Source organism: Mustelus asterias, chromosome 15, assembly GCF_964213995.1.
Source record: "Mustelus asterias chromosome 15, sMusAst1.hap1.1, whole genome shotgun sequence".
In the NCBI taxonomy this organism is placed as follows: domain Eukaryota; kingdom Metazoa; phylum Chordata; class Chondrichthyes; order Carcharhiniformes; family Triakidae; genus Mustelus; species Mustelus asterias.
This window is the reverse complement of record NC_135815.1, coordinates 24,829,405-24,853,195: the sequence shown is the minus strand read 5'-3', so window position 1 is coordinate 24,853,195 and position 23,791 is coordinate 24,829,405. Positions and strand designations below refer to the sequence as shown.

Below are 23,791 nucleotides of genomic sequence, written 5' to 3'. Positions count from 1 at the left end.
GGAAAATTAGTATCAACAGAGAAAACGTATTAGTTTTTTTCTTCCAGCCAATAGAAAGCCAGAACTTTGTTGCTTGATTTGATTATTATGGTGATGTGGAGATGCCGATGTTGGATTGGGGTTGGACTGACTCACCTGATGAAGGAGCAGCGCTCCGAAAGTTCGTGATTCCAAATAAACCTGTTGGACCTTAATCTGGTGTTGTGGGACTTCTTACCATGACTATTATTAAAGAATGTAGGCTAAATGTCTGATCTCTTTTGCTATCTAACTTAAGCTATCCAATGACATAATCTAACAGACAGACAAATAATGCCAAACTTCTATTAATGAGGGCCAGAGAGTTAATAGTTTGAGAACTAAATTGATAATAAATTATCTACGATGTTGTTGAGTTGATTCAGCTATTGCCTGACATATAGGACATTATCCCTGCTTGTCTACTCAAACACTTGGTCAAGCTTCCAATGCCACTGGTAATTGGGGGAGATCAAATGATTTCTAAGTCATGATATAACCCTCTTGATGCCTTTTTAAAACACAACTGATCCAAATTAAACATGGAAGCACACATCTATATCTTTTCCTACTTAGCCTGAAAGAATAAATTGTCTCCAATCTTTAGCATCCTGAATGTGTTTGTTTGTGATTAATCCTTCCATGCCCAATTTGCCAGCTTGAGTTATGACACTAGAGTTCGATCCTTTCTCTAACATTTTATGTTTCTCTTCAACATCGTTCCACAAATTTGATTTGAGTTGCAGAAAGAGTATGGTTGGAATAGTGTCAAAATCTGGTTCAAAACATCTGCAGGAGATTCATCAGATTTCTAGTTTCTGAATATTAAACAGAACACATTTATAATACCAAAGGTTTTTCATTTTAATAAGCTGAACAAAATAGTTGTTTTAATTAAAAATGTGAACCAGTTCAACTTGAGGTCAGCAAGGAGAAGCTGGAAGTAGTGTGGATGAACAGAGGGATCTGGGTATCCATGTGCATAGATCCCTGAAAGTTGGCACCCAGGTTGATAGGGTTGTTAAGAAGGCGTACGGTGTGTTAGCTTTTATTGGTAGAGGGATTGAGTTTTGGAGCCAGGAGGTCATGCTGCAACTGTACAAAACTCTGGTGCGGCCGCATTTGGAGTATTGCGTACAGTTCTGGTCGCCGTATTGTAGGAAAGATGTGGAAGTGTTGGAAAGAGTGCAGAGGAGATTTACCAGGATGTTGCCTGGTATGGTGGGAAAATCGTATGAGGAAAGGCTGAGGGGAGAAGAAGGTTAAGAGGTGACTTAATAGAGGCATACAAGATGATCAGAGGATTAGATAGGGTGGATAGTGAGAGCCTTTTTCCTCGGATGGTGATGGCTAGCACGAGGGGACATAGCTTTAAATTGAGGGGTGAGAGATATAGGACAGATGTTAGAGGTGGGTTCTTTACTCAGAGAGTAGTAAGGGCGTGGAATGCCCTGCCTGCAGCAGTAGTGGACTCGTCAACATTAAGAGCATTCAAATGGTTATTGGATAAACATATGGATGATATTGGAATAGTGTAGATTAGAGGGGCTTTAGATTGGTTCCACTGGTCGGCACAACATCGAGGGCCGAAGGGCCTGTACTGCGCTGTAATGTTCTATGTTCTATGGAACTGAACTCGGTTCAGTTCAGACCACAAACGTTTAAGGTTTTCAAAGATATCAACCAAAACCAACTTGGCATTTTGTCTCGGTCAAGATGCCAGTGAAAGGTTTCCCTACCCTACAGATGACTAAGTTTGACAGATGGCTACTGCAATTTAACACAGAGCAGACAGGTCCACTGTAGAACATCTGGCAACGTTTCCGGAATTTACTGAGCAATTGAGGCTCTGCATCTCCCTAAGCAATGTGCTAAGCATAATTTGTTCAAATGATAGTATTATTAGGAATTAACCTAACCAAGCCATCCACTTTCCTGCAATGCATATGTGTTGCAAACATTTATGGACAAAATGTAGTTGACTCATGTTTGTGAATAATATCTGGAACTGTATTTTTTCAGTTGGCGATACAATTAGATCAACTGAATAAGAAGGGCTGAATTCCCGGCCCTAGTATTGGACAGATACTGTGCTCCCAATGAGGGCAGTTGAGCTGCAATTAATCTAAACAGTTCACAGGGCCCGAGGCCTAACATCCACTTTCTGGAAAGATCTTGCACTGGTGACTTAGGCAAGAGTTCAGGATGAGCAGAAATTTCCTCAAAATTAATATCAAGAAGATCAAAGATGTGGAGATGCTGGCGTTGGACTGGGGTGGGCACAGTAAGATGTCTCACAACACCAGGTTAAAGTCCAACAGGTTTATTTGGAATCACGACCTTTTGGAACGCTGCTCCTTCATCAGGTGAATGGAGAGGTAGGTTTCACAAACACGGCATATCTCGACAAAGACACATTGCAAGACAATGATTGGAATGCGAGTCTCAGGATCTCTCAAAGCAATATGCTAAGCATAATTTCTTCAAAGGATAGCATTATTAGGAATTAGTCTCATGGTTCCAAATAAACCTGTTGGACTTTAACCTGGTGTTGAGAGAAGGTCAAAGCTACTGTCTTCAGTATCCAACATGGACAAAGAAATAGGCAAGTTGCAAAAAAAAGCTTTAGATTGGGGGAGAGCAGATTTTGGTGAAATAAGGCAGGATCTGGCCAAGGTAGGTTGGGAACAACTACTAGCGGGGAAATCTACAGAAGAGCAAAGGGGGCGTTCAAAAAGAAAATGGTGAAAGGACAAGTCCAGCATGTTCCCTCTAGGGTGATAGGAAGGAGCAACAAGCCCAGAGAACCAAGGATAATCAGAGATAGTCAGGATACGATGAGAAGGAGAAGAAAGGCTTTTAATAGGTACAACAGGAGCAAATCAGCAGAGGCATTAGTGAAGTACGGAAAGTGCAGGGTGGAGCTTCAGAAAGCAATTAGGAAAGCAAAGAGCGGATATGAGAAAGCTCTGGCTGGTAAAAGTAGGAAAAATCGCAAGATATTCTTTAAGTATGTCAATGGGAAAAGGATAAACAGGGAAAGAGTAGGGCCCATTAGGGAATGTTGAATTAATATTTCACATCCGTCTTCACCCAAGAGAATGAGGAAGAAGGTATGGAAATCAGGGTGAAAGAATGTGAAATTCTTGAGCAAATTGACATAGGGAAGTACAAGGTAGTAGAGGTGTTGGCAGGCTTAAAAGTGGACATATCTCGTGGTCCAGATGAATTGCATCCCAGGCTGCTGGGAGGTATGGGAGGAGTATGGGAGGAGATTGCAAAGGCTATACCCAAATTTTTAATTCCTCAGCAGAGGTGCCAGAATACTGGAGAACAGCTAATGTGGTTCTGCTATTAAAGAAGGGTTGTAGAGGTAAACCAAGGAACTACAGACCAATGAGCTCATGTCAGTGGTAGGGAAACTATTGGAGAAACCTTTGAAGGATTCAGAACTCCAACGAGTTCACATCCTTCCTATAGTGTGATGCCCAGAACTGTATGCAGTACTCCAGCTGAAGTTTAATTAGTGTCTTGTATAAGTTCAGCATAACCTCCTTGCTCTGTTCTTTATGCCACTATTAATAAAGCCCAGGGTACAGTACATTTTCCTAACTGCTCTCTCCACTTCTCCTGCTACCTTCAATGATCTGTGCACATATACACCCCGATCCCTCTGCACTCACTTAAGAATTTTACCCCTTATTTTATATTGTCTTTCTGTGTTCTTCCTACAAAATGCATCACCTCCCACCTCTCCATATTGAACTTCATCTGCCACCTATCTGCCCATTCCATCAACGTGTCGATGCCGATTTGATGTTCTACACTGTCCTCTTCATAATTTACAATGTTTCCAAATTTTGTGTTATCCGCAAACTTTGAAATTGTCCTCTGCACACCAAGATTTAAATCATTAATATATCTCTGGAAAAGCAAGGATCCCAATACCAACCCCTGGGGAACTTTCCTCCAGCCCAAAAAAATATCCATTGAACATTACTCTCTGCTGCCTATTATTCAGCCAATTTTGTATCCCCATTGCTACTGTCCCTTTTATTCAATGTGATATAACTTATCTCACAAGTCTATTGTGTGCCACTTTATCAATACCTTCTGAAAATCATGTACACCACATCAAGAACAACTTGTGGCCATGCAAGTTCCATCATAGCTGCGAATGCCAGCAGTTCTCAAAGGAGCTTGCAGGATGGCACAGCAGGTGCAGCAATCTATCCTCCAACATATTACTGGGAATGCAGATGCACTGCCCTGGGGAGTGGCAGTGGCTCTCTGGATTTGGAAATTGCTGCCCTCTCCCAGGATAGCAGCATTCTTCCTCTGAACCCTACCACTCCTCCGGTGACCTTGCTGTTGCACTGCCACCCTTCCAAGATGGTGCAGTCCAAAGATGGGCTTTCTAGGGCAAGTACACTATTGTAGCCTATCTTACAAAGTCAGCTTAGAATCCCCCACTCAATGAAAGTCAGCAGCCTTCCATCACTCATGATGCAGTCACTGGAGTAGAACTGCACAGGATTACAATGAAAGCACATCAAGCCGGGTGGTCAACCCTGGTTCAATGACGAGTGCAGGAAGCATTGCCAGGAGTAAACACCAGACATACCTAAACGTGAGGTGTCAACCTGGTGAAGCCAATACACAGGACTGCCTGCATGCCAAACAGCAAAAGCAGCATGCCACAGACAAAGCTATGCAATTCCACGGCCAACATATCTGATCTAAGCTCTGCATTCCTATCACATCCTGTTGTGAATGGTAGTGAATAATTATGATGTGGAGATGCCGGCGTTGGACTGGGGTAAACACAGTAAGAAGTTTAACAACACCAGGTTAAAGTCCAACAGGTTTATTTGGTAGCAAAAGCCACACAAGCTTTCGAGGCTCTGAGCCCCTTCTTCAGGTGAGTGGGAATTCTGTTCACAAACAGAACTTATAAGACACAGACTCAATTTACATGAATAATGGTTGGAATGCGAATACTTACAACTAATCCAGTCTTTAAGAAACAAAACAATGGGAGTGGAGAGAGCATCAAGACAGGCTAAAAAGATGTGTATTGTCTCCAGACAAGACAGCCAGTGAAACTCTGCAGGTCCACGCAACTGTGGGAGTTACAAATAGTGTGACATAAATTCTGATTCTAGGATCGCATGATAAAGACTCAGGAGGAAAAAAGCAGAAATATTTATGTGAAATAGTGTGACATAAACCCAATATCCCGGTTGAGGCCGTCCTTGTGTGTGCGGAACCTGGCTATCAGTTTCTGCTCCGCGACTCTGCGCTGTCGTGTGTCGCGAAGGCCGCCTTGGAGAACGCTTACCCGAATATCAGAGGTCACGGGCATTCGGCCTCTGATATTCGGGTAAGCGTTCTCCAAGGCGGCCTTCGCGACACACGACAGCGCAGAGTCGCGGAGCAGAAACTGATAGCCAGGTTCCGCACACACAAGGACGGCCTCAACCGGGATATTGGGTTTATGTCACACTATTTCACATAAATATTTCTGCTTTTTTCCTCCTGAGTCTTTATCATGCGATCCTAGAATCAGAATTTATGTCACACTATTTGTAACTCCCACAGTTGCGTGGACCTGCAGAGTTTCACTGGCTGTCTTGTCTGGAGACAATACACATCTTTTTAGCCTGTCTTGATGCTCTCTCCACTCCCATTGTTTTGTTTCTTAAAGACTGGATTAGTTGTAAGTATTCGCATTCCAACCATTATTCATGTAAATTGAGTCTGTGTCTTATAAGTTCTGTTTGTGAACAGAATTCCCACTCACCTGAAGAAGGGGCTCAGAGCCTCGAAAGCTTGTGTGGCTTTTGCTACCAAATAAACCTGTTGGACTTTAACCTGGTGTTGTTAAACTTCTTACAGTGAATAATTAAACAGAGGAATAATATCCCCTTCCTCAATGATGGGGGAGCCCAGCACATCAGAGCAAAAGACAAAGCTGGGGCATTTGCAAAATCTCCAGCCAGAAGTTCCAAGTGGATGATCCATTTCAGCCTTCTCCAGAGGTCCCCAGCATCACAGATGCCAGTCTTCAGCCATTCAGTTCACTCCACGTAATATCAAGAAACGGCTGAAGGCTGTGGAAACTGCAAAGGCTGTGGGCCCTGACAACATTCCAGCAATAGTACTGAAATCTTGAGCTCCAGAACTAGCCAACCCCTAGCTAAGCTGTTCCAGTACAACTATAATGCTGGCATCTACCCGACAATGTGGAAAATTGCCCAGGTATGTCCTGTCTACAAAAAGCAGTACAAAATGAGTCATTTAGCACCTCATCAGTCTACCTCAACCATCAGCAAAGTGATGGATGGTATTGTCGACAGTGCTATCAAGCGGCACTTATTCAGCAATTGTCTACTCATTGACGTTTAGTTGGGTGCTGCCAGGGTCATTCAGGTCCCAGCCTCATTACAGCCTTGGTGCAAACATTGACAATTTAGTTTTTATTCATTTGTGGGACCTGGGCGTCACTGGCTTGCCCACCCTAGTTGCCTTTGAGCTGCCTGCTTGAATCGTTGCAATCCACGTGCTGTAGGTTGACCCACAATGCCGTTAGGGAGGGAATTCCAGGATTTTGACTCAGCGACTGTGAAGGAACGGCGATATATTTCCGAGTCAGGATGGTGAGTGGCTTGGAGGGGAACTTGCAGGATGGTGAGTGGCTTGGAGGGGAACTTGCAGGTGATGGTGTTCCCATGTATCTGCTGCCCTTGTCCTTCTAGATGGAAATGAGCTGAATTCAAAAGGTGACTGTCCTTGATATCAAAGCAGCATTTGAACGATTGTGGTATCAAGAAACCCCAGCAAAACGGAAGGCAATGGGAATCAGGGTGGTTAGAGTCATACCTAGCTCAAAGGAAGATAATTATAGTTGTTGGATGTCCAGCATCTCAGTCCCGGCACATCACTGAATTCCTCAGGGTAGTGTCCTAGGCCCAATTATCTGCAGCTGCTTCATCAATGATCTTCCCTATTCGTTGATGACTGCACAATGTTCACCTCCATTTGTGACGTCTCAGATACAGAAGAGTCCGTCTCCATATGGAGTAAGACTTGGACAATATCCAGGCTTGTGCTGGAGAGTCACAAGTAACGTGTACAGTGCACAAGTGCCAGGCAATGACATGAAACAATCTAACCATCTACCCTTGACATTCTATGGCATTACCATCATTGAATCCCCCACTGTCAACATCCTATGTCAGACTCCTATTTATTAACTACAGCTCATCTATTGACTAAACTCATCTCCAAACTCTGTGGCCTGGGTCTCGGCACCTCCCTCTGCGACTGGATCCTGAACTTCCTAACTCAAAGACCATAATCAGTAAGGATAGGCAACAACACCTCCTCCACGATCATCCTCAACACTGGTGCCTCACAAGGCTGTGTTCTCAGCCCCCTGCTATACTCCTTATACACCTATGACTGTGCAGCCAAATTCCCCCCCAACTTGATTTTCAAGTTTGCTGAGTGGGTCGGATCTCAAACAATGATGAGACAGAGTACAGGAATGAGATAGAGAATCAGGTGAACTGGTGCAGCAACAATAATCTCTCCCTCAATGTCAACAAAACTAAGGAGATTGTCATCGACTTCAGGAAGCGTAAAGGAGAACATGCCTCTGTCTACATCAACGGGGATGAAGTAGAAAGGGTCGAGAGCTTCAAGTTTTTAGGTGTCCAGATCATCAACAACCTGTCCTGGTTCCTCCATGCCGACACTATAGTTAAGAAAGCTCACCAACTTTCACAGAAGACTAAGGAAATTTGGCATGTCAGCTACGACTCTCACCAACTTTTACAGATGCACCATAGAAAGCATTCTTTCTGGTTGTATCACAGCTTGGTATGGGTCCTGCTCTGCCCAAGACCGCAAGGAACTACAAAAGGTCGTGAATGTAGCCCAATCCATCACACAAACCAGCCTCCCATCCATTGACTCTGTCTCTACTTCCCGCTGCCTCGGCAAAGCAGCCAGCATAATTAAGGACTCCACGCACCCCGGACATTCTCTCTTCCGCCTTCTTCCTTCGGGAAAAAGATACAAAAGTCTGAGGTCACGTACCAACCGACTCAAGAACAGCTTCTTCCCTGCTGCTGTCAGACTTTTGAATAGACTTACCTTGCATTAAGTTGATCTTTCTCTACATCCTAGCTATGACTGTAACACTACATTCTGCACTCTCTCATTTCCTTCTCTATGAACAGTATGTTTTGTTTGCATAGCGCGCAAGAAACAATACTTTTCACTATGTTAATACATGTGACAATAATAAATCAAATCAAATCCTGGGGGTTACCATTGATCAGAAGCTTTACTGGAACAGCCACATAAATATTATGGGGCGGCACGGTGGCACAGTGGCTAGCACTGCTGCCTCACAGCGCCAGGGACCCAGGTTTGATTCCCGGCTCGGGTCACTGTCTGTGCGCAGTCTGCACGTTCTCCCCGTGTCTGCATGGGTTTCCTCCGTGTGCTCCAGTTTCCTCCCACAGTCCAAAAGATGTGCTGGTTAGGCGCATTGGCCATGCTAAATTCTGCCGCAGTGTACCCAAATAGGCACCAGAGTGTGGCAACTAGGGGATTTTCACAGTAACTTCATTGCAGTGTTAATGTAGGCCTACTTGTGACTAATAAATAAAATAAAAATAAATTAAAAAAATTATGACTTTAAGACCAGGTCAAAAGCTGAGCCAAGTAGCTCACTTCCTGATTCCCCAAAGCCTGGCCACTATCTTCAAGACACAAGTCAGGAGTGTGATGGGACACTCTCCCTTTTTCTGGATGAGTGCAGTTCCAACAACACTCAAGAAGGTCAACGTCTTCCAGGATGAAACAGTCAGTTTGATTGAGACTGCACCCACCACCTTTGTTCTCTCCATCGATGCACAACGACAGCAGGGCAGCAGTGTATACCATCCACAACTTGCACTGTAGCAACTCCTCAAGGCTCGTTTGACAGCACCTTCCAAACCCTTCAATGGTACGAGAGTGGGATGCAAACTGGAAAATGTTGTAAAAATCACTAGCTCCAGCCTAGGACAACAGCCACGAGTAGTGCCATCCTTACCCCATTCAGAGGCTGTAGCTGTGGCTGCAGCAGTTGGCAGATTTCAGTGAGGATGTCACTAATATGGGAACATTTGACACACTGTTCCTCAGTCGCTGAGGTTCAGGTGGGAGAATGGTTCCCTGAATAGCCCAACTGAATATAACCTCCTGCTGAATGAAGGCCTTTCTATCCCTCCTCCACCTTCTTCCAACAGCCTTTCCTAGTCTGTGTCACCTCTGCTCATTCTCTCTGCCGGGCTAGAGGAGAGGTGGATGTTTGCCATGCTGTTATATCTGAGAGTGGTCCCATGACAAAGCCTTACAGGATATTCCACACCTCTCTCTGTAGACCTCAGCAGCTTTAAATAATGTTGGAAACCACCAAACATTTCTTGAATTGCAGCAAGAGTCACTTGAAATCAATCAGCAACTAACCTAAAAGTACTTTATGATCCCTTTAAATAGCACTGGTGAGAGTTCCTTCCTGTGGCGGAATACATGTTCATTTAAGGGGCTGCAACATTGAACTCCAAAGTCGTACATTTGGTGTTAAGTCAGTCTGCAAGGTCAGAATGGGCAGAATTTCCCCATAGCTTTTCAGAATGTCAGGCCCTGACTGAAAGCCGGTATGTCACCCTCCAGCTACATAGCCAGATTTTAGTCGAGATTTTCAGGGATTCACGAAAACAAAAAGATTGGAGCAACATCTTTGAAGGGTGCACTGATCAGCCCTGAAGCGGAATTCTGCCACCCTCCCATGCCCACAGAGGTATCGGGGATTCTCCCCTTGCACCCAGCACAATCATCAGGGCTCTTTCTCCCCACCAGCCCCATGCCAACAACCACAACTTCCCAACTCCCGCCCTCCACCCCCACCCCATGCCTGCAAGATTCCCCCTAAAAGGCCGTGGTGCTCTCCCACCAACCAAACATAACAGGAACACCCCCAAAATTGCTCCTTGGGACTGACCTTGGCCTGCTCTTGGTACAGGTTGGCACTGCCCAGTTGTCACTGCCGGGTTGGCAGTGCCTGGTTGGCACTGCCCGGTTGGCACTGCCGGGTTGGCACTGCCGGGTTGGCACTGCCGGGTTGGCAGTACCCAGACATGTCCCTCTCTCTCTGGGGTGGAGGGGGGGGGGGGGGGGGGGGGGCTATACTTACCTTTGTGACCCATAGAGGGATCTGAATCACATAACGTTACATTAGCGAGGTATGAATATTTTGATGAGAGGGAGCCCTTGGTAAGTATATTAAAATGTATGCAAATCTATTTAAATGAAGTTCTTGCCTTGTGAACATGAAGCTCGTGACATCACTGGTGAAGAACGTGGAAAATCGAGAAACATAATCTCGCCAGTGAGAACGCAAGCAAAATCTCGCCAGTGAGAATCATGTATCCTGATGCTCACCGAATGTTCTGTTTGCGGTGCCATTGTCTCTGAAGGCAACATGGGCTGAACATTGGCCCTAATCTGCAGACTCTAGATACTTCTGACGGATGCTCACTACATCCAGACTAAGGCCGTCACCAAAATAAGGGGGTTTCTATTAGCAGAATGTGGCTTGCACCAGAGTATGTGCATGTAGTGTAGATGGCATTTTGGAGAAAAAATGGCACTCATAATACTGTATAATGGGGTGCTATCGAGACAAATTTCTAGACCTATAGATAAAAAATGATTATGCAGTAAAATACATGGCCAAGGGTGATATTAATGTATAACTTCAGTGCTGAGGGCAACATACATAGGTTCAGGGATCCATTAACTTCTGCGTAGAAAGATACCAGTTGATAAAGCTTGTCCTTCAAAGAGATTAAAAACAGTTAGGTCAGGAAGTCTTAATTGAAGGAAGTAATTTTGGACTAAACACCTACATTTGTTGACATGAATGGATTGTTTTTGAAAGGATTTGAGAAGAGATATGTCATGAGGTGACATCTGTGACATGTACCTTTGATGTAAGCAAAATATAGCATGCAAAAAAACATAATTTTTAACGTAAATGAAAACAGAAGATGGTCACATCTGTGGGGTCACATCTGTTAACAGGGTTAACATTTCAAGACGTGATCTATCATTAGAACACAACCTGAAAGGTTAACTCTATTTCCTTCCCCACAAATATTGCTTAGCACATCCGACATCTTTTATTTTTGTGTCAGATTTCCAACATCTGCAGTATTTTGCCCTTGGATTATGCTTTTAAATAGTTCTGCAAAGGGTTTGAAAGATACTGAAAAGCTGCTCTCTCCTGCATACAGTTGGGCTGGATCACTCTGCAATATAAATAAATTCTGTTCCATCTGCTGCACCATGAAGTGTCTTGTGTAAACTTGAAATGTGTTATTGTGGACCAGGATAAGAAAGAAATTGGCTGCCTACAGAAACCGCCTCAGTCTCTCTTCTGTAGGGACTCAAGAATATCACGTGTGACATGTGAGTTTTTCTTTTTATTTATTAGTGTCATAAGTAGGCTTACATTAACACTGCAATGAAGTTACTGTGAATATCCCCTAGTCGTCACACTCCAGCGCCTGTTCGGGTAAACTGAGGGAGAATTTAGCACGGCCAATGCACGTAACCAGCACATCTTTCAGACTGCGGGAGGAAACCGGTTCACCCACGCTGACATGGGGAGAACGTGCGAACACAGAAAGTGACTCAAGCCAGGAATTGAACCCAGTCCTTGGAGCTGTGAGGAAGCAGTGCTAACCATTGTGCCACCGTGCTGCCCAACCTAAGGCTGAAAACAAATGGACAACAGTCACAATAGTCCTCCTCTCGGCTGCCTTATTGAGCTTCCCCCGGGCCTCAAAGTTATGGAACTCTTGCCTGCTATCATCTTCCATTCATTTGACTTTAAGTTGATTAATGGCCACTTTTGTTCAGACTTTTTAAGAGAACATACAGCTGATTGATTAATACATTCATAATAAATTCATTAAAGTAAATGACATCACCTTAAGCGAAGCATTGTGTGCATTTTTCTTTTTGGTAGGACTTTTGGGAACTTGCAAGGATGTTGACGATTTCTTCCCCACCTCAGTTAGGGCCACTGAACTCTGACCAGATCCTGGTAGCTGTTCATGCGACTGAGATTCTGACGTGCTCGTGCTAACCCTGCCTTTCGCTTTAAAATTATACGTCCGTTTCACTGGATTTAGAAGCCCTTCTTCAATAAAATCTTTTATGGGATATTTTCCAGGGGGTGGTGTATCCTGAAAGAAAATAACATTAGTCGCTTGGTGGTATAGAACCTGAGTATTGCTGAAAAAAGACATTTTGTCAAAGCTTTTCCTCTTGCACTCATCAGTATGCTTCGCAAGACTACCAGTATAAGGAGAAAACAACGACATATACTGTATGAAAAGAGTGTTGATTGGTTTTGCAAGCAGGGGCTGGGTTCGGTTTATACCTTGGCCATTGGGACATGCTGTTTGATACGATCCACGCCAGTCTTTGGGAGGTATGACTTACATCCCGAGCATCCCACTGGCACTGAAATTCATATACCACATTACTCATTTGTGTGACAGGCAGAATGTCTTTTTGGCTTGACAGTAATATCCTATTAGTGGCGAATTCCACTAGTGTTGCTGCTACATAGTAGCAGTGTGAATCAGCCAGCTTCACCTGTTGCTCAGATTTCTGAGATGCCTTGTCCTTCCAGGGTAATCAGAAGTAGACTGGCTCCTTTTCAGGGCCTTAAGCCCATTCATGAGTTTGCGTGATATACAATGATTTGATCGGAGTAGCCATTATCCCATTATGTCTTTGTGTGCGTCCTATTTCAGCATCAAGCTTGCATGGTGAGCGAATGTCAGTCGGGCTCACAGTATTGCTCATTTGCGTGTATGGAAAGCTAATATCAATACACAGAGCCCTGTCCTTTGCAGACAGAAAGAACATGTACACACATTGCTCATTTTTCAGCTAAACAAAAGTAAGCGACAGCCATTCACTGATACACTCCCCAGGGCAATGCCTTTGACCCATCAGTGTCAAGCTGCCTGGTTTAAATTTCAAAACAATACTTGGCAGTTAACTGTCAGTCACCACAACTGGTGCATTCTCCATGGCAATGCCTCTACCAATCAGACTCCACTTGCCAACCAATCAGCGTTCTCTCCTCATACAATATAAATTGTCATTTTCTCCTTATTCTGGTGTCCTTGCAAAGTGTCTCGAAATAACATTAGATAAATTGAGGTTTGCCACACAAGAATCTTCAGAGTGGGTCTAAATTCGATCTTAAGAGATTTAAAAAACACACATGCATAAAATTTGAAGTACAAACAGAAAGTGCTACAAATATACAATGGGTTATTTGGAGAAGGTTAGTTGACATTTCAGGTGGAATATTATCTCAGAAGTGAAGCTTACAAGCTAGAATTTGCAAATTTATCTTGGTAAATACATTTGGTATTTGTTTTGATCCAAAACTTCTCTCAGGGTGCTCAATAACAACGTGTAGTTATACAGCTCCTTTAACGTAATAAAATGTCCCAATGCAATTCCCCAATACATGTCACAGGAGCATTATAAACCAAAATCTGACACCCAGCCATATAAGGAGATAATAGAACAGATGACCATAAACTTAGTGAAAGGAGAAAAGAGGGGTACTGATGAGGTGGAAAGATTTAGGGATGGAATTTCAAAGCTCAGGGCCTTGGCAACTGTAGGCACAGCCACAAAGACGTGCAATTCAAATCAGGGTGCTCATGAGGCCAGAACAGTTATCTTGGAATGCTGGCAAGTGGGATTAGGTAAGCAGGTCAGGGCATTTCATGCGTCGGTGCAGACTTGATGGGCTGAAGGGCCTCTTCTGCACTGCAGTAATCTGTGATTCTGATTCTGGTTATGGGGCTGGAAGAGATTAGAGATGTGGAGGGGCAAGATTACAGAAGGATGAAAATTTTAAAATCAAGGTGTTGCTTAAGCAGACGCAAGTGTAGGTCAGCAAGCACAGGGATGATAGGTTTACAATGCTTTGAGCAACTTAAGTCAGACGGAACAGAGTGTTTGATGAACTTAAGTTTACGGAGGGTAGAATATAGGGGAGGTGATGGCCTAGTGGTATCATTGCTTGACTATTAATCCAGGAATTCAGCTAATGTTTTGGGGACTTGGGTTTGAATCCCACCACAGCAGATGGTGGAAGTTGAATTCAATAGAAAATATCTGGAATTAAGAATCTACTGATGTCCATGAAACCATTGTCGATTGTCGGAAAAACCCATCTGGTTCACTAATGCCCTTTAGGGAAGGAAATCTGCCGTCCTTACCCGGTCTGGCCTACATGTGACTCCAGAGCCACAGCAATGTGGTTGACTCTCAACTGCCCTCCGAAGGCAACTAGGGATGGGCAATAAATGCTAGTCAGCCAGCGACACCCATGTTCCACGTATGATTAAAAAAAAGTGGAGAGGCTGGGCAAGAAAGAGTCAAAATAGTTGAGTCTAGAGGATGAGGGTTTTAGCAGCAGATAAGCTGAGGCAGGGTGGAATGAGGTGATGTTACAGAGGTGGAAGCAAATGGTTTTAGTGATGGCGGGGATCAGGTCATCATCTCGGTGTCATTTATGATGCCAAAGTTGAAAATTGTTTGCATCAGCCTCAGACTGTTGCCAGGGTCAGAGATGGAGTTTGTGACTGGAGAACACAGTTTATGATAGCAAAGTCAATGGATTCAATCTTCCTAATATTTCATCATAGAATCCCTACAGGGCAGAGGAGGCCATTTGACCCATTGAGTTTGCACCAACTCAGCATCTTACTCGGACCCACATTTCCCCCCCACCCCACCCACCGCCAATCCATCTAACCCGCACATCTTTGGACTGTGGGAAGAAATCGGAACACCCGGAGGAAACCCGTGCAGACACGGGGAAAATGTGCAAACTCCACAGAGTCACCGAGGCCGGAATTGACTATGGAACTCTGGCGCTATGAGGCGGCAGTGGTAACCACTGTGCCACCATGCCGCCCCTTCCTAACAGTTTACCTTTTTCAGAGTCGAACAGGATGCCATTTGTGCCTTTGATAAGAACCATTTCAGTACTTTGTCAGGGGTTCGGTTACGAATAGCCTTGGTCCTACCCTCTGGAATTACTCATGTCTTTCAAATATTCAATCTCTGCTTTTTGACTAGAGGTGCTTTTCAAGTACTTTACTATGAAATACCGTATATTAAAGCTGCTATATAAATGCTAGTTGTTGTAATGCAAATTGGTTATTGTGTGGCCCAATTCTGCCAGAAGTTCATTGATCGGGGAACCTTGGCCCTATGTTTCTGTTTCCCTGGGTGCTGTCTGACCTGAATGGTTTCTGCTTTTACTTTGGATGTCCAGCAACTACAGTACTTTCTTCCCTGTTTTACTGTGAATTGTGTGAAATATTTTTCCATGAAACCCTGCAGATATTAAGGCTTTTGAGATTATGTTCTGAAAGTTCTCAAGTACATACAAAGGAATTCTCTTGATAAGATCATAAGATTTGTTACAAAGTCACACAGATCCAAAAAAAGACTGAGGTTTTCACTCCTTATACCATCAGTTACCCCTACCAGAGAGTAAAAAGGGAATTTTAACTCTTGGGCAGGAAGCCAACAGAACTCTCCCTAACACCCCTCCTGAGAAACATGCTTGGCAGATGCTGGCCAGAATTCTCCAATGTCATTCACCCCACCAGCACTGCCAGTAGGAATGGAGAATTTGATGCTCAGCCAGATCTCCATTCACAGTTGTGGAACCAAAGAATCCCAGCCACGGATAAGGTTGGAGAATCCCAGCCACTAACTGTGAAACTGCATTTGCATCCTGCCAGCAAGTTGTCCTTTGAAATACGGGTGCAACAAAGAATTAGGAAGGCACACTGGCCTTCATTGCAAGTAGAGGGATGGTGGCATTGAGGTATTATCACTGGGCTAGTAATGCAGAGACCCAAGGTAATGCTCTGGGGACCTGGCTTTGAATCCCACCATGGCAGATGGTGGTTAAAGAAAACCTGGAATTAAAAGTCTATGACATTGTTGTAAAAACCCATCTCATTCACAAATATCTTTCAAGGAAGGAAATCCTATATATGACTCCAGACCCACAGTAATGTGGTTGACTCTGAAATGGCCTAAGGGCAATTAGGTATGAGTAGGTAATAAACGGTAAAAAAAAAGTGGAATAGGCACAGGAAAAAGGCCGTCTGCTACAATTGTACAGGGCTTTGGTGAGACCACATCTGAAATATATATTGGATCATACTGCATAAATTATGAAAAAGTTGATCTATGATGAAAGGCTGAATAAATTGGGCTCATATTCTCAGAAGTTTAGAAGAATGGGAGGCAATCTCATTGCAACATAAGGTTATGGAGATAGGGCTTGGGTGGGATTGCTGTCAGTACAGGCTCGATGGGCTGAATGGCCCCCATCTGCACTGTAATGATTCTATGATTCAGAGAGGCGACTGATAGGGAAGATGCTGAGAGATTGTTTCCATTGGTCTTAGAATCTAAAACATTGGGGCACAATTTTACCATAAGGGGCTGATCAGTTAAGATTGAGATTGGTGTAGTATATTAAAGTTTAAATTTTATTTATTGTCACAAGTAGGCTTACATTAACACTGCAATGAAGTTACTGTGAAAATCCCCTAGTCGCCACACTCTGGCGCCTGTTCGAAAACACTGAGGGAGAATTTAGCATGGCCAATGCACGCCTATCAGACTGTGGGAGGAAACTGGAGCGTCCGGAGGAAACCCATGCAGACACGGGGAGAACGTGCAAACTCCGCACAGTGACCCAAGCCGGGAATCGAACCCGGGTCCCTGGCGCTGTGATAAAGGATTGGCTAACTGATAGAAGAGAATTGGGATAAGAAGGGCATTTTCAGGATGCCAACCTATAACTAGCGGAGTGTCACAGAGATCAGTGCTGGGGCCACAATTATTTACAATATATCTTAATGACTTGGGCGAGGGAAGTGAATATACTATTGCCAAGTTTGCGGATGACACAAAAATAGTTAGGAAGGCAAGTGTGAGGATGACACAAAGAGTCTACAATGGGATTAACTAAGTGGACAAAAACTTAGCAGCTGGAATATAATGTAGGAAAATGTGAAGTTATGCACTTTGGTCGGAAGAACAAAGGAGCTGAATATTATTTAAATGGAGAAAGGCTAGCATGTAAGTTCAGCAGGTCTTAGGAAAGACAAATGGAATGTTAGCCTTTAATTTCAAAGGAAATAGAGCATAAAAATAGGGAAAATTTGCTATGGCTGGTTAGACCACACTAGAATACTATGAAGTTTTTAATCAGTAAGGGAATCAAATGTTATGGGAATAAGGTGGGAAAGTGAAGTTGAGGATTATCACATCAGATCAGTATCGATCTCATTGAATGGCGGAGCAGACTCGATGGGGCCAAATGGCCTCTTAGGTTTTATGGTCTAACACTATAGAAGACCTTGTTAAAAGGTTATTGTCATTATGAAAATGTGTTTTGGCAATTCTTTTAAAAAGTCTGGAAATTAAAGGACTAATGGTGATTGCCTCCAGGAGTTGGAAGATTGGAGAAGAAGAGGAAGAAAAGGAGACAGTAGCACAGATATAGGGAACATAACAAAAAAATAAAGGGAGAAGAAATAAAAAGACCTTCCTTGACATTTGACATCACAAAGAAATGGTATAAGGCTTGGTCTCATCCAAACCTGAGCAAGGTTGATAAGCAAAGCAAGTAAACCTTGGCTAAATGTAACCAGTACCTCCAGTACCCTACAATAAAACAAAATCACTAACAATAAATAGTGACTGCACCAGGCAGATGCACCTAAATACAAACCAATTTCACTTTGTAGATTGACAAATGCCCTCGACAGCACTCTCCAGGGGCAAAAGGAGCACAGTCAGACGGCCGACAAAGCAGCTTTTATAGGAGGTTCCCAAATCTCATGAGGCAGCACCAGCCATCTGTCATCCATAAGTAATGTGTTTCATTATGACTTGCAATATCAAGTACATGTGTTTGCAAACAAAGGCTTGTCAAATCTTTTTTGTGAGGCCTGTGTCACATTCAACGTATGCTTCATGAGGTTCAGTAGGTTTTAATGCTTGTCTTTTACATGAGTATTGTTAGTTTTTAGGAGGTCCTATTCTAACTAACGATCTCATAAAATCGTTTTGCAGCAACTTAGTTACATTAGTTGACCAGGCCAGTTTGTACTCACTACCAAAGCAAATTGGTGACTTTTAGATACTCCTCAGTCACCTTTTCAAAACATTTAGATAAATTTGCCTTTAGTTTCAAGGGTATTGGTCACATTTATTATTTTTTTTATTTACTTATCCTTTATTAATGTCAAAACGTTTCACAGAAAGGATTTGGAAAAGAATTACATTGCAATTATCATTTTTAAAAGGCAAAGTATATACACATAAACAGTGAAAAAAGCAGCAGGATAATATTTTATTAGGCTAGGGAATGACTGAAAACAATAAGCTGTGTTAGCCTGTCTTAGTAATAAAAAAAACACCACTTCATTGTGTTGTAATATCTTTGATTTTGATCCCGAGTTGAAGTTATATAACAAAATGTTCCCTCCCTGGTTGTGAATAAAGGAAAATACAATAGGTGGAGATGCCCACATTGCATTTTCTTAAAAGCTTCAGGTCTAATATTTAATATAAATGTGTAAGTTTAGAATGCAGGAAGTATTTTATAAGATGACCCACTTGTATGGCAAAGCATAGTGCATTCATTATTTTGTACAGTCAAGATCTACTGATTGAAGTGTTTTAGTTTGATCGTACCTATTGCTCTGTCTTGCTATATGAACTAATAGTAACAAATTGTTTCTGGTTTCACCTTCAAAAAGATCAGAAAATAATAATGTAGAGGTCGAGTTTTTTTTATTCATGCATCCATATTGCTGTGGGTCTGGGCTCACATATAGGCCAGGTCAGTTAAGGACAGATTTCCATCTCTAAAGGAAGGAAGTGCACCAGACAATGGTTTCACAATCATACTAGACTTCTAATTCCAGGTTTTTACTGAATTCAAATTTCACCATCTGCCATTGTGGGATTTGAACCCAGGTCCCCAGAGCATTACCCTGGGTCTCTAGATTACTAGACCCACTACGCCAATGCCCCCCCCCCCCCCCCCCCGTTAAAAAATAAGTTATACCATTACTTGGTTAAATGTTAGGTAGTACGGGCACACCCTTAAAGCTTAGACTGTTTACAGGAGGAGCTAAAGCCATTGTAACAGAAAGAACAAAGACAAGACCTAAACGCGTAACAGCGTCGGTTAAACCTATCAAAACCCCAAGCACTTAATAAGCTATAAGCTTGGCGACTCCACATTGGAGGTTATGCTTTCACACAACGTCAAGCCCAAGTGATGGAGTGGATCCTGGGGTGGGGGCGGAGACTTTCAATGTTGGATACATGGAAAATTATAAACTGCTCAGCATGGGTTACTGCTGAGCAAAACTCCCATCTGGGAAATGTACCCCAACACTATCCTGCCTCACTGTAGAAGTATGAACCACTTTGCAATGGCACAGATAGGGCAGTACAGCTGTACCTTTAATCCAATTCTGGTCATGTAAAATAAAAAAGTGAAAATATCAATGCCTTCAGCTGGTTTAAAATTAACCGAAAAGAATCGATTTCAGGCTGTTTTTTGTGATCGTATAAACGACAATCTTATTAGCTGCTACATTTGCTACTAATTTCTAATGTCCATTCTCCACTTACTTTAACATTTTCTTGCCACCACCCTCCTCTACTTGATTCCTGTCCATCTGAAAGAGATTTTTTCTTTTGCTGGAATAGTCAGCGCAAAATTAAGTTAGCGTGGCATTTACATCAATGAGAAACTCGAATTTATATATATACAGCAGTCAAAATGTCACGTCCCACTACCTTGCTAAAACGATTGTTTTTGGCGTTACTGACTTCCTTCACTTTGGATTGTATTTCCGATTGGTTAATTAAACCGTGTTTTTTCCTGGTTATTTTCTCAGCAGAAGGGTTGGAAGCGGTTGCAGCCATGTTAACACATAACCGAGATCCTATTTGCAAGCGCAACCTCGATTCCTTAGATTTTCCCTTTTTCCTTTCCAAAGACTGAAACGCTACTTCCAATTTCGGAACATTTTTTTTTGTGGAGGGGAGGGGGGTGATCTCTTCTCACTTTCAAATCAAAACTATCGTAAGGAGTACTCCAATCAAAATTCTTAAAATTGCTCCCGGTGCTCAGCCCTCCTTTACAATCGTCGGTGAGAAATAATAGCGTTTGAAATTTCGCCTTTAATATAGCTCAAGAAAACCCATTGCGTTCAGTGATAAACCCACTGTGACGTGGTCCTGCAGTTTTTTTTCGACACAATTACTTCTGGTCCCAGTCACTTGGTGTTGTGAGACTTCTTACAGTGTTTACCCCAGTCCAACGCCGGCATCTCCACACAGTCACTTTCCCAGTGGTGCTTGTGGCGACCTATTGACAGCTACCCACCCACTATTAGTATTGCCTCTTTTTGCTGAAGTTTACTCACTAATATCTTTCTCAACCCCTCTTCAATAGAATACATTTGCCCAACCACTTCAGAACAGAGTGCACAAGATATTGAAAGGCTTTAGGATTCGACGTCTTGCTGGTCCCTTAATGGTCTCGCAAGGAACAGCCAAGCAGTTAAATTTGTCACTGGCCACTTCTCGAGAGCTCGGGTCGAGAGGTGACATTCCAGCCGTATTTCCAACGCATCTGAACATGTATGCCCCTCGCTGAGGTGAATGGGGTGGAAGCATGCATTTACTAACTGTGAGGTTAGAGAATACAGTTAAAGAGTGCGGAACTGTTGCAACTAGGGAAGCCCCACGTTGGATCTTGAGTCTTTTACCTAATAACTGACATGGCAATAACTGGCCTCAGAATCGTTTCCCCTCTTGAAGTTTAAGGGATTAGCTGAGATTAAAACCATTTGTGCACAGACTGTTGTCATCACTTAACCATAACGCAAAATATACTTCCGATTTTAGCACACCAAACAGTGGCCCTCACTCGGACTAAGATTAGGTTGCCAGAACATCCCGAAAAAGGCTACGTGCATTGCAGTTTCATTTTCCTAACAATGTAAACTAACAAAATGGAAACATTCCGGTAGCTCATTTTAAAAAGGGGTACTACTGGCTGGAGTAGATCATTGTTGCAAGTGGTACTCCAGAGACTTTAAAGCACAGAATCTGGCTGACATACAAGTGCAGTGCTGAGGGACTGCTACAATGGCAGCCTGGGATGAGACATTAAACAGAGGTTTTGGTTACGTTCTCCGGTGGGGCTAAAGACTCCACAGTATAATTCGAGCAGGGAGTATCCCAGTCAATAATGTCTAAATCAACCAACATTTAACATTAGCTGATTTATTTAATTGCCATTTTTGGGAGCGGTTTCCTACAAGTGCTCGCACTGTAAAATTACGCCTTTCTGGCACCATTAGGTTGATTGCAAGCAATTCAAAAGATCCTAAATTAAAGCAGAAAGGATGTGTTCGAGTGAAGATTTATTTCCCTATAGTAAATTCAAATTTAAAAAATTATAATTGTAATAGTGGAGACATTGGCAATATAAAACGGTGTGATATGGACTTATAAAGAAAGCCGGATCACACGATTGCAGGATGCAAGTTTACATAGTTCCCACAAACAAGCTTCAGCAGGAAGGCCACATCAGCTCCGGCCAAGTTCAAACTTCCAACATGCAGACACTGAAACATATGAGATGCGTGGGGGGGGGGGGGGGGGTTGAGAATAATAAAGCAAAATGTTGCACATCAGGTCAGACATGTGCTGAAGGTTTAATATCAGGCTTAGGATGGGCTGCCTGACGTTGAGTACTTCCAGCACTTTCCATTTACTTCAGATTTTCAGTGTCTACAAAAGCTTAGTTAATTGCTGTTTTAAAACATTTTTTAAAAAAAGTATTGGAATATAGTACAAGCATGCGATTATAGATCTCAGGCTAGATTCCCGTTAATGCTTCACCTCTTGTTACAATCTACATTATATTGGAGACATTGTCAAATACACAAATCCGATCAACTTCAACACATTCCCTATATCCAAAACAAAGAATTCTAATATACAGCAAAGCACTTCCAGCATGTTCAATAATTTTGACAATGAATAAGCATGAACTGAATGGTCAACACGTCATCTTGCACAGGAGGGGAGAATATTTTGAATTATTGGTATAGCAATAAATTGTGACAACTTAAACATGACCAGTCAGCCTGGTTAGAGGTGCCAAGATAAGGCGATCCTAAAAGTTTATGAACGCAAGTTTTGGAAAAAGATCCAAGTCAGCAATGGTCTCCAGGGAAGTATTTTTTAACCTTGTGATCCTAGAGTGGCTATAATTAAGCTTCAAAACTAGCACACAAATGCAATTTCCCAGTGGGTAGCTCCTGGGAGATCAGACCGTTTTATAAAGCAGCAAGGTAAAAATTAGATGGGTACTGACTGAACATTACCCAAATAAGGCAAATTCAGCCAGTGAATTATGTAAGACTCATGTACATAAAATATGCAAATACCAAAACAAATCAGTTTGGATATGAAATTTGAATGCAAGTCTTTTGTAAGAAATTTAGCCACCATCTTCAATTTTCAGCAGAGAACAAATTACCTCAAATGTATTTAATATATTTAGTGCAGAGCAACGTGTACACTGGTGTCCCAGGGATCTCTATGAGGACTGCTTAATACTTGTGCACATGAGCAGCATTTCAAACTTATACAAAATAGTGAGAAGACACTTCAGGACAAGTCGTGAAATTGGAAAATGGGAGGTGAAAATACAGCATTACATGATGCAATTTGGAAGAGAAAATGAGGCAAAAGAAAGACAACTTAGACCTGACTTTACAAAAAGCCTGGAAACAAAGCATTAGTTTGAGTTTTCATAAAAGCAAGGATATGAAAGGGCATCAGCTGGTGTAGTGACCACTTGAGCAGGTAGGTGCAGAAATCATACCAGTGAGGAGTGACTTTAATTATGAGACTAGAGGTGGGATTGTTTCATATAGTGGAAAACATACTGTTCAAAATTGGGGGGCTTTAATAGAACAGGCAAGGGGGAAGTTTCCAATGACAGGAACCAAGTACAGATAATTGGCAATAAAAACTACATGCAGTTTTCAATCTGGAATGTTTCTAGAAAAGGGTATTGGAAGCAAGATTATACTATTTTCTTGGACATTACCATTGTACAATGGGAGAAAGCAAGGGAGTGGTCAATTAATTTTGCCCAAGTATGGTTCCAACATAAAATGCTAAAATTGCAAATTCCTTTCATAGCTAATTGCTTTTGGAATGGTTCCTTTTGAGCTTAAATTTGGTGGCTTAATACTGGTTTCCTTGTCCTCACCTTTCAAACTGACATACCTAAAGAGATAAAACAATTCTGGGCTGTGCTCAAATGAATTAAATTCATTAACTAAATTTTCTCCTGGGCACAATATAGAGCTAATACTCAAAACAATGAAACTTTGAATGGTAGATCAGTTTTTTCCCCTATAATCTTTGCATTTGGACATTTAGAGGTAATCTTATAATCCAATGAATTTGTACAAGGAAATGTCCAGCAGTAAAGAAACAAAACTGACTTCATATTTACAAA

The 23,791-nt window shown here is 42.5% G+C and overlaps 1 protein-coding gene across 1 annotated transcript in view; it reads right to left on the bottom strand.

Moving 5' to 3' along the window:
• Positions 1-20,555, bottom strand: part of stpg4 (sperm-tail PG-rich repeat containing 4) — a 72,006-nt gene extending 51,451 nt beyond the window's left edge. The window contains exons 1-3 of the mRNA XM_078229666.1: positions 20,038-20,555; positions 19,870-19,938; positions 12,072-12,329 (exon numbers count right to left, since the gene is read on the bottom strand). Of these exons, the coding sequence (XP_078085792.1) occupies positions 12,072-12,329; positions 19,870-19,938; positions 20,038-20,166 (456 nt within the window). The 5' untranslated portion in view covers positions 20,167-20,555. The remainder of the gene's footprint in view (positions 1-12,071; positions 12,330-19,869; positions 19,939-20,037) is intronic.
• Between the last annotated feature and the right edge of the window lie 3,236 nt (positions 20,556-23,791).